General features: G+C 43.7%; 1 protein-coding gene across 2 annotated transcripts in view; it reads right to left on the reverse strand.

The window, feature by feature from the left end:
* Window positions 1–331: 331 nt before the first annotated feature.
* SLC37A3 (solute carrier family 37 member 3) overlaps window positions 332–17,839 on the reverse strand; it is a 77,512-nt gene continuing 60,004 nt past the window's right edge. For both annotated transcript variants that reach the window (XM_055284244.2, XM_055284241.2), the window contains one exon: window positions 332–1,885. In XM_055284244.2, coding sequence (XP_055140219.1) covers window positions 1,817–1,885 — 69 coding nt within the window. In that variant the 3' untranslated portion in view covers window positions 332–1,816. The remainder of the gene's footprint in view (window positions 1,886–17,839) is intronic.

The following is a 17,839-nucleotide window of genomic DNA, read 5'->3' on the forward strand; positions in this document are numbered from 1 at the left end:
CCTCCACACACAGCTCCCCAAATGCACACACACACACACAAATGCACATTTTATGTGTAACTACTGAACTGCAGATTACAGATGCTTTCATTCTGTCTCTTTTTTTTTTTAACTTTTATTATGGAAAAAAAATTAACATTCACAAAAATAGAGTGGCGTAATGAACACTCATGTGTCCGTCCCCAGCTTTGATGAAGAATTTTGCCCATTGTATTTCATCTAGCCCCCAGCCAAGGTCACTTTGCATGGGGCAGTATGTGGAGCATTTTAAAGCAAACAACACACATGCCAGGTCATCTGTAAAGCTTTAGTGTAAACGACTTCAGACGCATTTTTTCGGTCACCTCTGAGGAGTATTTTATTACTTATGTAAAAGGAATGAATAGTGTTTTATATCTGGGTCCTCTTTCAGTTCTTATACAGTTCAGTGATTTTTGTCTGCTTGCTTTGTTTTCTCTTTTTTACAATTTTTTATTTAGTAGTTTTAAATATATTCACACAGTTGTGCAACCATCACCACAATCTAATTTTAGAACATTTTCATCACCCCCAGAAGAAACCCTGTACCCATCAGCAGTCACTCCTCATTTCCCTCCTCCCCAACACTCCAGCCTCAGACAACCACGAATCTGCTTTCTGTCTCAATAGATTTGCTTATTTGGAACATTTCATATAAAGGGAATCATACAATATCTAGTCTTTTGTAACTGGCTTCTTTTTTCACTTAGCAAAATGTTTCAAGGTGGGTTTATGCTAAAGTATGTATCAGCACTTTAATCCTTTTCATGGCTGAGTAATATTTTATTGCATGGATATGCCACATATTATTTATCCATTTATCAGTTGATGGACATTTGGGTTGTTTCCATCGTTTGGCTATTATGAATAATCCCACAATGAACACTCATGTACACGTGTTTGTGTGGACATATGTTTTCATTTCTCTTGTGTATATGCCTAAGAGTAGAATTTTTTTGAACATAACTCTATGTCTTGGGTTTTTGTTTTGTTGAGACAGGATCTTACTTTGTTGTCCAGGCTGAAGTGCAGTGGTATGAACATGGCTCACTGCAGCCTTGACCTCCTGGGCTCAAGTGATCCTCCTGCCTCAGCCTCCAATGTAGCTGGGACCACAGGTGTGCACTAACATGCCTGGCTAACTTTTGTATTTTTTGTAGAGACAGGGTTTTGCCATGTTGCTCAGGCTTACTCTCAAACTCCTGGGCTCAAGCAATCTGTCCACCTTGGCCTCCCAAAGTGCTGGGACCACAGGCATAAGCCACCATGCCCGGCCTGGTAACTCTATGTTTAACTTTTTTTTTTTTTTGAAATGGAGTCTTACTCTATTGCCCAGGCTGAAGTGCAGTGGAGCAATCTCAGCTCACTGCAACCCCCACCTCTCACTGCAAACTCCACCTCCCAAAGTGGTGGGCTTACAGGTGTAAGCCACCATACCAGTCATGTTTAACATTTTGAGGAACCACCAAACTGTTTTCCAAAGTGGCTATAACACTTTACTATTCTACCAGCAATGTATGAAAATTCTAATTTCTCCATAAATTCACTACACTCGTTATTCTCCATCTTTTTTATTATAGCCAACCCGGTGGGTGTAAAGTGATATCTCATTGTGGTTTTTATTTATATTTCCCTACTGACTAATGATGTTGAGCTTTTTTAATGTGCTTATTGACCATTTGTAAATCTTCTTTGGAGAAATGTGTCTTCAGATCCTTTGCCTGTTTTTCAATTGGGTCATGTCTTTTTGTCATTGTTGAGTTGTAAAAGATCTTTATATAGTCTGGACAGAAGTCCCTTATTGGGTATATGATTTGCAAATATTTTCTCCCATCTGTGAGCTGTCTTTTCCTTTCTTCCTGGTGTCCTGCAAAACACAAAAGTTTTCAACTGGATAAAGTCCAGTGTATCTATTTTTTCTTTTGTTGCTTGTGTTTTTGGTGTGGATCTGAGAAACCATTGCCTGACTCGATATCACAATGATTTAGTCCTATGTTTTCTTCAAAGGGTTTTCTAGTTTTAGCTCTTACATTTAGATGTATGATCCACTTTGAGTAATTTTTTAATATATGGTGTGAGGTAGGGATCCAAACTCATTCTTTTGCATTTGTATAGAGATACTACATTTTGATCCTGTTTCTTTTTGGCTTGTTCTATGATATTGTACCTGTTTTCCATAAACCACCTTTTATTTATTTATTTAGACCAGGGGTCTCGCTATGTTGCCCAGGCTGGACTCAAACTCCTGGGCTCAAGCGATCCTCTGGCCTCAACCTCCAGAGTAGCTGGAACTACGGACACACACAATCATGCTCAGTTCCACAAATCACCTTTTACATGTCTTTGATGAGACTACACCAAGAGTGATAAAAAAGAAAACCCTAAATGAAGAAACAGTCCATATGAGGAAGTGTTTAGCTCTTCTTTCATTGCTTGTAATCTGTAACTCATTTCCCCAATTTTAGTTTTTTCCCCTTTTCTTATAATATTTTACAGTGCAATTTAGCACCTGCTTGATTCAGTCAGTGGTAACTGTACCAATTAGTCCTGACCTAACCTTCAGCTATTCTGTTCTATCCCATTTCTATCTATCTATCTATCTATCTATCTATCTATCTATCTATCTATCTATCCCTCTATCTATCTATTTAGAGTTGAAGTCTCACTCAGTCACACAGGCTGGAGTGCAGTGGTACAATCATAGCTCACTGTAGCCTTGAATTCCTGGCCTCCAGTGATCCTCCTGACTCACCCTCCTGAGTCTCTGGGATTACAAGCATGAGCCATCAATTTAAAACTTCAATTTGACAAAGACTTTGAGCACCAACAATGTGTCTGTTGGTCCTGGGTAAATCAGAGGTGAAAAGACAAGTGCTCTGCCCTCAGACTATCACAGCCAAGATGGAGAGAGGTCTGGCATGTAAACAAATAATGAGAGAGTATGAACATAAGAGGGAAGGAGTGATTGTGTGAGGGGGACTGGAAAACCTCATGAAGGGAGGGGATTGGAGCAAAGCCTCAGAGCAGAGCCCAGGCAGGGACCAATGTCTGATGCCAGCTGGGTGAGGGCTTTGTCAAGCTGGATACCAGATGCCCCATCTAGAGGAGGCAGTTTCCACTTTCCCCAGCAGATCATATCACCAGGAACGTCAAGATTAGTTGAAAAAAATTCTGAGCTGGGCATGGTGGCTCATGCCTGTAATCCCAGCATTTTGGGATGCCGAGGTGGGCGGATCACCTGAGGTCAGGAGTTCAAGACCAACCTGGCCAACATGGTGAAACCCTGTCTCTACTAAAAATACAAAAATTAGCTGGAAGTGATGGTGGGTGCCTGTCGTCCCAGCTACTCAGGAGGCTGATGCAGGAGAATTGCTTGAACCCAGGAAGCAGAGTTGCAGTGATCTGAGATCATGCCACTGCACTCCAGCCTGGACAACACAGCAAGACTCCACCTCAAAAAAAAAAAAAAAAAAAGGAAGAAGTTGAAAAAAAATCTAATTTTTGTGTGGAATTCTTCATTTTTTAAAGTTGTTAATTAATTTGAATTTTAAAACTCTATAGTAGGTTCCTCAAAATGCTGCATAAAATTACCATACAATGCAGCAATTCCACTCCCGGGTATACTCCCCCAGAGAAATGAAAACAGGGACTCAAACAGATATTTGTAGGCCAATGTTCACTGCAACCCAAAGTGGAAACAATCCAAGTGTCTATCAACAGATGAACTGATAAATAATATGTGATATAGTCACACAATGCAATATTCAGCCATTAAAAAAAAAGTTCAGTTCCAATACATGCTACAACATGGACGAATCTTGGAAATCTTATGCTAAGTAAAATAAGCCAGCCACAAAAGGACAAATATTATATGATTGCACTACGTGAAATACCTAGAACAGGCAAATTCATACAGACAGAAAGTAGATAAGAGATTACCAGGGGCTGGGGCAGGGAGGTGAGTGGAGGTGCCTAGGAGTTCTTGCTTAATGGTACAGTTTCTGCTTGGGGTGATGAAAACGTTTTGGAAACAGTGGCTGATGTTTGCACAACATTGCAAAAGTAACTAATGCCACTACATTGTACACTTAATAATGGTTAAAATGGGGGCTGGGCGCGGTGGCTCATGCCTGTAATCCCAGCACTTTGGGAGGCCGAGGTGGGCACATCACGAGGTCAGGAGATCTCCAGAGGGGTTGAGTCCTGAGCAATTGCAGAGAGGGAGCCTGCTCTCAGGACTTCGTACAAATTCCAAATGGGATATATGGAGTTCTAGGGAAGGGCATGTAAATTCAGTAAAACTCATTCCGACTTTAATTAAACAGCCCAGAGCACAGGTCCTATTAGTGGTGGGTTGGTTTCATCTCTTATGTGAAAGAGGTTTACTGAAAAAAGAGCAGTGTGACAGAAATCAAACACAGATCAGGGGGCTAAGCCCGACTGTGCTAACCAAGTCTGTGCGCTTTGGAATCTATGCTGAATGACAATCTCGCTGTGCCTCAGCGTCCTTGCTTCTCAATGGGGCGAAGTCTCTGTCCTATCTATTTCATGGGATGGCTCTGATGAGAAAAATGAAAGCGATTTCCAAACATTTCACATCTAAGTGCCCCGAATTGTCCCAGGACTGTGAATTTTACCTATCCCTTATGCTTTACAATGTTACATAACATGTTTGAAATAAGTGGGTCGTCCACCGGGGTTTGGAATTCACTGTGATCTGGAGACCTGGTCGTATTTATTGTACGTTTTGACTCCTAGACAAAAAGTGAAACATTATTCGCACTCAAGCTCCTCCTGTGTTCTCTCCTTACGCAGGACATCATCCACGCAGCACCCCATTCTTCATCTTGCGTTGCTCTTTTTGGAAATAAGTATATTTGGATGTTTTGTTACTAAAGCTGCATTCTCCCCGCAGCATGTGTGCTCTGCAGCAACAGGGAAGGGAAGGCAGGAACGCTCTGAAGCAGTACATTCCTGTGCTCACCCACACAGAGCCATGGCTTCCTAGACAAGTCCCCGAACCTGGATGTCTGCAGTGTCCTGGCACGCTGCTGGTAAGTGACAGACACACGCAGGGCTGCAAGGCTAGGAGCTCCCTCTGTGAGGGAGGAACGAGGACACTTCACAGCTTTCACTTGAGTGGATCCAAGAGAGTGTTTTGTGAAAGTGGCAAAAGAGGTAAAACGGCTTTTTCGCTGCAGAAGTAAAGTGGGACACCCAGCGAGAGCCTCGCTGAGGGAAACCACGCAGCCTGTGGCCTGGCTTCGGCTGACCAGATGAAGAATGATCCCTTTCTAAGCCTATTATGGCACTAGGATGGTTTTTCAACCTGTGATTGTGTTGTGGGTCAAAGCAGGGTAGCTGTGACGAGCCCCGGGCCTGGACCCACACTAGGGAGTTCAGTGTTGAGGGCAGCGGGCCACCCCCTCCCATCATGGCCAGCAATCGGTTGTGGACCAGCCAAGAGACACGGGGGCAACTGGCTGAAAAACTATCCCCAGAGGCAAACATTTAACAGCTGTGATGTCTTAAATAAATATCATTCTTGCTGAGCAAGGGAAGAAAGAAAAGAATAAACAGAAAAGAGTGGGAGAAAGAAAGAGAACAGAATGCAGATTAGATTTAAGAGGGGCAGATACGATGATGAGGGGTGGTGTCTAGATCAATGCAGGAGCACTGAGTAGGCCCCACCATCAGACCCCTCCCTAGAGCTGGCAGTGAAGATTCCCCTCTTCTCTAAACGTGCCTAGGGCTTAACGCAGAGGGGAGCCGGGAGTCCTTCACCCTGGCACAGACCCCAGAGCAGGCACCCTTTCCTCGCTGGCAGCGTCCCCCTGCAACATCGGTCTCCCCTCTGCTAGGCAGCCCATAGGGCCCAGGGAGGGCACAGAATCGAGCCATGGAGGAAGGGTGATGAAGAGAGGGAGCCGCCTGACTCACCCTGTCCTCAGTCACTCGGATCACGGGTGGGCAGGCCTGCGGATGATGAATCACTGAGAGCTGCGAACGCTATTCTGAGCTCTGCCAAGAACACGAGTGCTCCTGTTGGCACCCTGGCACCCTTCACAGTTTCTCTCCTTCCTTGTCTGGCTGCCAGGAGACATGCATTGTAGGAACTGGGTATCTGAGAGGTTTTTTTTTAGCCCAACACAGAAACCATCTAACTCTTTCTATTCTTCCTGCTTCTTAACCAGTTCTTGGAAGTCACTGATTGGAAACCGGAACTGAAAGCCACCTCCTTCCCAGCCTAGCTGAGACAGCCTTGCTGAGAAGCCATTCCAGGGCAGGGCAGACCTTATGGAATTTACCAAATGAATCACCTGGCTACGTGTTTGGCTATGTGTCTGAAAGTACCCAAGAAGTATGTCAGTTACGTTCTAGATTCTATAAGGAAAAATCAGACTGGTACCTAGAGCTCTGTATAACTGCACAACATATGAGTTAATTTCTCAGTCTATCTCGTTTCCATACAGTCCATGAGAACTTTTATCCACTTTCGTCTTTCATCCATAGAAAGAGTTAAGTGCTGTACAGACTAAATCAAACCCACCACATGCTGCTGGGCTCAGCCACCAGGAATTTAAATAAGAACCTGACTGTGTAGCATTGTCACACTCCTGTGTATTAAATTGCAAGGGGATCCGCAGGGGAAAGTAAGCTGTCCTTCACCTTCTCACTGTCTTGTGTCACAGACCCTTGGGAATGGGTATTTGGAAAAGCAAAGGTCATGCCTGTATGCTTCGGGAAGATGAGGAGAATATACATTCCATTCACAAACATATACTGAATATGAAGAAGGCATTTTGAGGGTTACAGAGATGGAGGCACCTCAAGGAGATTAAATCTAGTAGGAGAGATAAGAAGTGTACATATATCATTTTAAATAACCACCAGCCAGGCGTGGTGGCTCACGCCTGTAATCCCAGCACTTTGGGAGGCCAAGGTAGGAGGAACACTTGAGGTCAGGAGTTCAAGACTAGCCTGACCAACATGGCGAAACCCCGTCTCTACTAAAAATATGAAAATTAGCTGGGCATGGTGGTGTGTGCCTGTAGTCCCAGCTACTGTGGAGGCTGAGGCAGAAGAATCACTTGAACCCAGGAGGAGGAGGTTGCAGTGAGCCGAGATCATGCTATTGCACTCCAGCCTGGGAGGTAGAGTGAGACTCTGTCTCAAAAAAATAAAATAAAATAAATAAGCACTGAGTCCTATGTGATATGAAAAAGAATTAACTGGTTTGATGAAAGTTAGGCAGGATTCACAAACTGTGCCTTGAAGAGTAAGCACAATTTCCACCAGGGAAGACACAGAGATGATACCAAATGTGCAGAGAATTGCCCCATTTTTCTACAAGGATGTGGGGAGATAAAATCAGAGCAGTACATTGGGTTTAGATATGCAGTGCCTTAAATGACAGGCTTAGGAGCTTGGGCTTGATCCAGTGGATATGGAGAACCCACAAGGCAACAGGGGTGATCCAATCAGAGCTTCCAGAAGCTTGGTCTGGCAGTCGTGGCAAGATGACTTGAAAGGAAGGGAAACCAGAGACAGGGAACCAGCGTCATAGTTCAGATGGGAACTAATAAAGGCCTGATGAGGGAAGTAACAATGAGATAGAAAAAGAAACTTGTGTGTCTAATGTTATGGAGATAATTAAACAGAGACCAAATATTCACCAAATGTGAAGAAATGAAAGAGGAAGAGAAAGGCATCAAAATGATTCTGAAATACTCAAAACCACTAGAGGTGGATGTGTTTTTTCAACTAGAGAAAATGATTTGTAGCCGAATTGACGGAGAAGATTACAGTGCCATCAACAGGCATATGGACCTCAAGAGGAGAAAAAATTTGGGGGTGGTTCTCCCTTGTGAGGGTGAGAGGCCATGGAGATGACCAGAACACAGTCGAAAATGCATACAAGCGTGATCAGGGCTGGAGAGAAGGATCTGGGAGTCACCCATGCAGCAGTCACAGTGGGAAGTATGGGACACAGCAAAGAAACGTGTTCCAAAGGCAGAACTAACCAAACAAAGACCTACATTGACAGAATGGAGGAAACAGAAACAAAATGGGGGAAAGCAAAAAGAATGAGCATTTATTGAGTCATAACCATATGCTTGTGCTAAGAGATTTGCCTATGTTATCTGCAAAGTATTTTTTCCATTTTACAGATAAGAAAACTGAATCTAGTCTACTCCATCAAACAACCCAAATTCCAGAAATCCAAGAGTCATTCTCTGCAAATCCATCTCCCTCACCTCTCAGTCAATTGCAACACACCTTGTTAATACTACCTTCTAATCTTTCTTGACTCAATTCCCTTCTTCCAGCCTTACTTTAGAGCCTTCCTTTAGGTCCTCAGGTGTCCCCTGCTTAGGCAATAGCTTCCTCTCTCCAGGTCTCTCTTTTCATGGTCTTACCCATTACCACTCCATCTCCTCTACCACCAAGGGTTCCAACACACAAATCCAGTTCTCACAGCACCTTCAGAAGCTAGCAAGGGCCTTGGTGAGGCGGCTTTGCTCACTCTCTGGGACCACCTCAACCACTCACTTGCAGGCACCCCATACTCTGGCCTCACAGACCTATCTGTGGCTCACAGAATACAGCTACCTTCCCATCGCTGCACATGTTCCCTGTTTTTCAAGACTATCTCCTACTGTTTTTAAGAGCAATTCAGGCATCATATCCTTGAGGTGTTCAAACCTTCCCAGGGGCCTGTTTTCTGTACCCTTCACTGCTTTAGCCATACTCCCATCATAGCTCTTACCACACTACAACTTAATCTATATGATTAAATCAAATTTAATCTCACTCTATCTAACACTCAATATTTTCTGGTGAAATTAACGAATTAATCAATTCAAATCCAAGTCTGATTCTGAGGTTCACATTCTTTCCACTATACAGAGTAGAAAGAGAAACAGGATGGTGCAAGATGACAAAAAGGCAAGAGGCCATTCACAAAAAACTCACAGCTAACGTCATACTTAATGGTGAAAGCCTAGATGCTTTCCTCCTAAAATCAGGAGCAAGACAAGGATGTCTGCTCTCACCACTTCTGTACAACGCTGCACTGAAGAAGATTCTAACCAGGGAAATTGGGCAAGAAAAAGATAAGGCACCCAGATTGAAAAAGAAGTTAAACTATCTCTATTCCCAGATGACATGATCCTATATCTAAAAACATCCTAAGGAATCCACAGAATTATTAGAACAAATAAACAAGTTCAGCAGGATCGCAGGATACAAGATTAATATACAAAACTCAATTGTATATCTCTATATACTAGTGTTGAACAACCCAAAATGAAGGTAAGAAAATAATTCCACTGCTGGGCGCAGTGGCTCATGCCTATAATCCCAGGACTTTGGGAGGTTGAGGCGGGTGGATCACCTGAGGTCACGAGTTTGAGACCAGCCTGGCCAACATGGTGAAACCCTATCTCTACCAAAAACACAAAAATTAGATGGGCGTGGTGGTGGGCGCCTGTAATCCCAGCTACTCAGGAGGCTGAGGCAGGAGAATCGCTTGAACCTGGGAGGCAGAAGTTGCAGTGAGCCAAGATCACACCATTGCACTCCAGCCTGGGCGACGGGAGTGAACTCCATCTCAAAAAAAAAAAAAAGGAAAAAAAATACAAAATACATTTAACTAAATAAGTAACAAGACTTGTGCACCAAAAACTACAAAACATCACTGAAAGAAATTAAATGCATAAATAAATAAAAAGACATCGCATATTCATGGATTGGAACGTTTAATATTGTTAAGATGACAATACTCCTCAAATTGATCTAGAGACTCAACACAACCCCTATCAAAATCCCAGCTGTCTTGTTTTGTAGAAATTGACAAGCTAATTCTAAAATTCATATGGAAATGCAAGGGACTCAGACTCACCAAAGCGATTTTGAAAATTAAGAACAAAGTTAGAGGACTCACACTCGCTGATTTCAAAACTTACTACAGGCGAGGCATGATGACTCATGCCTGTAATCCCAGCACTTTGAGAGGCCGAGGTGGGTGGATCCTTTGAGGTCAGGAGTTAGAGACCAGCCTGGCCAACATGGTGAAACCTCGTCTCTACTGAAAAAATACAAAAATTCAAACTTAGCCAGGTGTGGTGGTGGGTGCCTATAAACCCAGCTACTCAGGAGGCTGAGGCTGAGGCAGAAAAATCACTTGAGCCCAGGAGGCAAAAGTTGCAATTAGCCAACATTGTACCACTGCACTCCAGCCTGGGCAGCAAGACCCCGTCACAAAAAAAAAGAAAAGAAAAAAAAGAAAAAAAACTTACTACAAAGCTATAGTAATTAAGATAAGACAGAACGGTATTGACATAAAGACAGACATACAGATCAATTTGATAAAATTGAGAGTCCAGAAATAAACCCTTACATTCATGGTCAATTGATATTAAACAAAGATGCCAAAACATTTCAATGGAGGTGAAAATAATCTTTTCAACAAATGATGCTGGGCAACTAGATATTCACATGTAAAAAAATGAATGTGCCTCCTACTTCATACCATATGCAAAAAATAACACAAAATGGATCATACACCTAAAAGTAAGGGCTAGAACTATGAAACTCTTAGAAGGAAACATAGGAATAAGTCTTTGTAACCCTGGATTAGGCCAAGATATCTTACATATGACACCAAACCCAAAAGTGATAAAAGGAAAAATAAATTGGACTTCCTCAATATTTTTTTTTTGTGTGTTTCAAAGGACACCAGTAAGAGGCCGGGCTCACGCCTGTAATCCCAGCACTCTGAGAGGCTGAGATGGGTGGATCACAAGGTCAGGAGATTGAGACCATCCTGGCTAACACGGTGAAACCCCATCTCTACTAAAAAAAATACAAAAAATTAGCCAGGCGTGGTGGTGGGCGCCTGTAGTCCCAGCTACTAGGGAGGCTGAGGCAGGAGAATAGTGTGAACCCAGGAGGCAGAGCTTGCAATGAGCCGAGATCATGCCACTGCACTCCAGCCTGAGCGACAGAGCGAGACTCCGTCTCAAAAAAAAAAAAAAAAAAGGACACCGTAAAAAAGTGAAAAGACAACCCACAGAATGGAAGAAAATTTTGCAAACACTACATCTGATAAGGGACTTACATCCAAAAACATTAATACGCAAAGAACTCTTACAACTCAACAATAAAAGGACAAATAATCTAATTAAAAAATAAAAAAAGATGGCCAGGTACGGTGGCTCACGACTGTAATCCCAGCACTTTGGGAGGCCAAGACAGGCAGATCACTTGAGGTCAGGAGTTCGAGTTCAGCCTGGCCAACATGGTAAAACCCCATCTCTACTAAAAATACAAAAAAATTAGCCAGGCATGGTTGTGGCACCTGTAATCCCAGCTACTTGACAGGCTGAGGCACGAGAATCATTTGAACCTGGGAGGCAAAGGTTGCAGTGAGCCAAGATCGTGCCACTGCACTCCAGCCTGGGCAGCAGAGTGAGTCTCTGTCTCAAAAAAAAAAAAAAAAGAGCAAAGAAGATATTTCACCAAAAAGATATTCCAATGGCCAATAAGCACATGAAAAGATGCTCAACATCATTATTCATTAGAGAAATGCAAATCAAAACCACAATAACGCCACTTCAAATTATTAGGATTATTAAAATTTTTAAAAGATAAGCAATAACAAGTGTCAGTGAAAACACAGAGAACCTGGAAGCGTCACAGACTGCCGATGGGATTGTAAAATGATGCAGCCACTTTGGAAAACAGTTTGATGGTTCCTCAAAATGTTAAACATAGAATTACCATACGATGCAGCAATTCCCCAAAACTAGGTATTTACCCAAGAGAATTTAAAACATATGTTCACATCAAAACTTGTACATGAATGCTCATAGAAGCAATATTCAAAATAGCCAAAAAGGGGAAACACAAATGTCCATCAACTGATGAATGAATGAACAAAATGTGGCATACCCACACAACGCATTATTATCCAGCCATAAAAAGGAATGAAGAGGCTGGGCGCAGTGGCTCATACCTGTAATCCCAGCACTTTGGGAGGCCGAGGTGGGTGGATCACCTGAGGTCAGGAGGTCAAGACCAGCCTGCACAACATGGTGAAACTCCGTCTCTACTAAAAACACAAAAATTAGCCAGGCGTTGGCCGGGGGCAGTGGCTCACGCCTGTAATCCCAGCACTTTGGGAGGCCGAGGCAGGTGGATCACGAGGTCAGGAGATCGAGACCATCCTGGCTAGCATGGTGAAACCCCGTCTCTACTAAAAATATAAAAAATCAGCCGGGCGCGGTGGCGGGCACCTGTAGTCCCAGCTACTCGGGAGGCTGAGGCAGGAGAATGGCGTGAACCCGGGAGGCGGAGCTTGCAGTGAGCGAAGATCAAGCCACCGCACTCCAGCCTGGGCAACAGAGCGAGACTCTGCCTCAAAAAAAAAAAAAAATTAGCCAGGCGTTGTGGGGTACGTGCCTGTAGCCCCAGCTACTTGGGAGGCTGAGGCAGGAGAATCGCTTGAACCCGGGAGGTGGAGGTTGCAGTGAGCAGAGATCGCGCCACTGCACTCCAGCCTGGGTGATAGAGCAAGACTCTATCTCAAAAAAAAAAAAAAAAAAAAAGTAATGAAGAACGGATACATGCTACAACCTAAACAAGCATTTGGCTCAATTGTACCCACAAGAGTTTAATTTATGGAGGTAACCAAGTGATTATACAGAGGTCCATGCCACTGTAAGAAGGCTTTTATGACCTACAGCTCCTGACAAGAGGGGAAGCCAGGCCATGTAGGGCCACATGGGGAAGCACCGATTTTGGGCAGGAGGCAGAAGGGTGAGAGAAAAGCCAGAACCAGAGACTTTATTGTGTTTTCTGCAGGAAAGGCAAGACAGGTCAGGGTTAAACAGTTGAGGACTGACTGCATAAATAATTTTGCCAGGTTTTAGAGCATAGGGGCTGTCAGCTAGTTGCCTGGTGCCTGTTGCTGGGTTGATTAAGGGCAGGGGAAGATTAGCTTGGTGTGAGAGTTTGATAAAGAAGACCGCTGATTCGTTTGCAAATGAAAGGTGTTCTCCTGGGCCAGGCCTGGGCTATCTCTAAGAACTGGCTCACTCTGGGAGGGGCAGGGTCTCCCAGTCAGTCAGGCCATGAATGACAAGACATCAAGAATATAGAAAATAAGAAAATATAGTTAATCCAGTAGGCCGTGATGAATGAATGCCAAATAGACAAATACAGAATCTAAGAAAACACAGAATCACCTTGAAAACATTATGTAAGTAGAAGAAGCCTGTCACAAAAGACCACCTATTGCATCCTTCCATTCATATGCCATATCTAGATGAGGAAAATCCATCCACACAAAATGGAAAGCAGTATTTGCCAGAAGCAGGGGAGTGGGGAGAATGGAGTGGACTGCTAATGGGTGGAGGGTTCCTTTTTGGGGTGACGAAAATGTCCTAAAGTTAGATAGTGGTGATGGTCACATAACTCTGCGAATAAACTAAAAAAAAAAAAAAAAAAAAAAAAGAATTTTACATTGTAAAGGGGCAGAGTTTCGAGTATGTGAATTAAATAAAATAAAGACAAACAACCCGATGTCCATCAACTGATGACTGGATGCAAAAAATGTGGTATATCCATACAATGGAAATATTTTATGTGATAAAAGGAAATGAAATACTGATACATGCTTCAACACAGATGAACCTTGAAACAATGATGCTATGTGAAAGAAGCTAGTCACAAAAGGCCACATGCTGTTCAATTTCATTTAGAAGAAATGTCTGAAATCTATAGAGACAGAAGTGTGATGGATGCCAGGGGTTAGGGGCTTGGAGGAAATGGAGAGTGAGTGCTAATGGGTATGGAGTTTCTTGGGGGGATGATGAAAATGTTCTACAATTGATTGTGGTAATGGTTGCACAGCTCTGTGAATGTCCCCAAAACCTTTGTGCACTTTAAATGGATGACTTGTATGGCATGTATAAATTGTATCTCAATAAAGTTGTTTAAAAAAAAAGACAAAGGAAGAGTGTTGTTTAATACTATTAATTGCAAACACTACATCCATAGAAGAAAAGTGCAGCCTCTGCTTACTAACAGGTCTCTGGTCTGTCTCAGATTTTGTAGCTAGAGATGAGGATTCGTGCAAGATCTCACACTTAATCCAGAAAGTAAGAGAGTCACTCTCAGTGTCTAAGCAGCGGAATAACACCGCAAAAGTCCCGTTAGCAAGACTATTCTAAAAGTTGAGCACAGGGCAGAGTGAAGTGAGGCAAGGCTGGGAGCAGGAGCACCAGCGATGAGGCTGTTTTCAGTCACCCAGACACAGGATGGTGGCTCGGAAATAAAAATGAAAGATGAACTGGGAAAGTGAGGAGGAGAAAGAATCAGCAACACCTGGAGGCTGACTACATGAAAAGAGAAAGATGTGCGAAAAATGATCCTTGTGGCTGACAGCCTGGGGGAATTGAAAGACCGGGCTGCCCCTGATAGTTAAAGAGAAACCAGAAAGCGTGAGAATCATGGCCCAGTTGAGGGCCCATGGTCCAGGAATCAGAACGACTTCATGAATGAGAATCCAGACATGGCTTGATTCCTAAGGTTCCTCAAAATCATTTCAAGCAGCTTACTGAACAAAGACCACTAGGAAAGTTATACGGGCAGCAGGTTTGCGGGGACTGGAGAAAACTAGCTATATTAAAGGGATATCCTAGTGATCTCCAGGGAACCTAAGATTGGAAAATGAGTAACAAATTGGGGCCAGGGCTAAATATTTGGTAGTCATTTGTAGATTTTAAAAAATATTAAAAAGTGAACTTTCTAAGGAAGCACTAGAGCAAGAACAGAGAAAATTAAACATTAAGTAATGTTCTACCTCCTGTTTACCAGGCACTGTACTAGGAGATTTTTTTTTTTTTTTTTAACAATTAGAATGTAGGCCTTTCTAGAGTTTTGTAGACTGGTGAAGACAAGGTCGAGTATGAACAAGAATCTCTGGAACACAGAAAATGAAAGAATTTTGCCTAGAGAGTTTTTTGGGATTGAGGATTAGGAGGAAAGAGGAAATCTAGTTGGGAAAGATCAGTAGCGTTCAAAGAACGAGAAGGTACTCAACAATTTCAAAAGGGAAGAACTGGGACCTCCCAGTTTGATCAGAAAGCAATAGCGGGGGAAGTGTTTCAATCACATTTTGAAAAAGCTTTTTTTTTTTTTTTTTTTTTTTTGAGAGAGAGTCTCGCTCTGTCACCCAGGCTGGAGTGGAGTGGTGCAATCTCGGCTCACTGCAACCTCCTCCTCCACCTCTCAGGCTCAAGCAATTCATCTGCCTCAGCTTCCTGAATAGCTGGGATTACAGGTGCCCACCATCACGCCCAGCTAATTTTTGTATTTTTAGTAGAGACGGGGTTTTGCCATGTTGGCCAGGCTGGTTTCAAACTCCTGACCTCAAGCAATCCGCCCGCCTCAGCCTCCCAAAGTGCTGGGATTACAGGCATGAGCCACTGCACCTGGCCGCAAAAAGCTTTTGAAAGGGAGGGACGGATGTTGTCTTCAAATATATTGAGTTAGCCCTTCAATGTAAATAAGGAAAAAACTGTATATTACACACACACACACACACACATCTCAAGAGAAAATATACATTTGTGTTGCTTTTTCCTAGGACCAATGAAAGAAATCATGAGATTCTCAGTGAATAGGATAAAGACCGTTCTAATGGAGCTCTCCGACAGTGGAATGGCTTCCCCGGGAGAGCATGCTCTGGTCCTTGAAAGGGGACAGTTTCCATGGACAGGTTAGTGGCCAGCTGGTAGAGATGACACAAAGGAATTCACACACCAGGGAGGGAGGAAGCCGACTGAGCTCTAAACTCAGTTCAAAGCTGGATTCCAGATGATGGAAGGAAGAGTTGGTGGAAAATAATGTGGTTTTCATAGGTGGACTGTGCATCCGGAGAATCTATTCAGCATTGGTAGCAGAGGGATGGCAGCTGTGAGGGGAGAAGGGGGTGACTAAAGGTCTCTCCTCTCTCCACTGACTCCATTCAGAGGTCTGGAGACATAAAGACTGAAGAAAAAGGTGGACAGAAGCTAATTTAAGAGAGTGAGATTTTGAGTGAAGTTAAGGACCCACGTCTTCTGGGACTTTAGCACAGGCTGAGCCAGGGATTTTGAGGCTGAACTGTCTCAGTGGACTATCTCCAGGTCCTCTGCATCTTCCAGTATAAGGGACTGGGAGGTTACCAGCGGAAACAGGAGGCCAGGGGAGGGAACCAAGGACTTTCACAGAGGGGAAACAGAGAATAACTAGCCAGGAGGACATCTAAACAAACGGATATAAAGTGAGACTGAAATAAAGAGAGCGCAGCACTTTCCGTCAAACAAGTGCAGCAGGCAGTGTCTGGGACTTTGTCTCCCCCTGCTGAGCCAAGAGGTATGAATGGCCCGCCACGGGGAAAGGGTTTTCACAGGCCAAGAACTGCTTCTTTGGGAAGGAAAACACAACCAATGGTATAAAAATCTCCTTCTCTCTCATAACCACCACCACCACGACCCTGCAGCATTAAAGAAGCTGGTAGAAAGTGACATGGCTGTGCCAAGACCAGATGCGCGTGGAAGGGGACAGCAAAGGGGACAGCACTGGGCACCCCATGGCCACTCTTGCCAAGCTTTTCTCTGAAAGCTTCTTCCCTTCACCACCGATCCAACCCCTTTATCCAGAGGCTGTGCCAATGGCCTCTCACAGATTGCAGAGACTGGGGCTGGGAGGGTGGGGGCGGGAGATGGCCTTACTTTAATTCAGTTAGGGATCCTTCCTCAGGTCATGACACAAGCTTGCTTCTCAAAAGATCTGTTGGTCAGGCGAGGTGGTTCATGCCTATAATCTCAGCACTTTGGGAGGCCGAGGCAGGTGGATCACCTGAGGTCAGGAGTTTGAGACCAGCCTGGGCAACATGGTGAAACCCTGTCTTCTACTAAAAATACAAAAGTTAGCCGGGCATGGTGGCAGACGCCTGTAATCCCAGCTACTCTGGAGGCTGAGGCACAAGAATCGCTTGAACCCAGAAGGCAGAGGCTGCACTGAGCTGAGACTGCGCCACTGCACTCCAGCCTGGGCAACAGAGGGAGATTCCGTCTCAAAAAAAAAAAAAAAAAAAATCTGTTAAGGAGGATTATGAGGCTCTACACTCTCTTCAAGAGCTTGTTCACAGAATAATCTCTTTTCGGAACCTGAGTAGAACCAATAAAAGTGAAACCCACTGGGGCATGCGGGGAAGGAGCGTTCTCTGCCGCCAGTACTTTGGTCACGACTCTTGCCCCTCCCAGCCCCGCCTTCCTGGCTCCAGAATGGTTGCTCTTTATTTTATAACCCCATTAACATCTTCATTCTTCATTCCAGGACACAGAGGCCAGTTACATTTGTTAGGTACTATTTTTTAATGGAAATCGACTGCAGTGCTGTTAGGTTCCTGAGACTTTCCATGGTGAGCCTAAGAAAACAAGCAAAATGCTAAATAAATAAACAAAGGCACACACACACACACAATATCCAGGAGTGTGGTACCCTAATGTCACTCTGTAGGGTGTGATAATAACTACTAAACAAGGTAAAGGCCTTTGAAGTCCTCAGATGAAAGGTTTTACCTAAATACAATTATCCCATTAAATCCAAAAGAACATTCCTGTCCAACAGGGTGGCCCTTTTATCTGTGTTTCTCTGCCGATGAATTTCTGAGATGACAGCTTCCTATGCCACAGTGATAAAGGGGATTGAAAACAGTTTCAAACAATTTTGCTACTTTTTATTTAATTCCTGAAAGGACAAAAAG

Source organism: Symphalangus syndactylus, chromosome 6 (genome assembly GCF_028878055.3).
Source record: "Symphalangus syndactylus isolate Jambi chromosome 6, NHGRI_mSymSyn1-v2.1_pri, whole genome shotgun sequence".
Lineage (NCBI taxonomy): Eukaryota > Metazoa > Chordata > Mammalia > Primates > Hylobatidae > Symphalangus > Symphalangus syndactylus.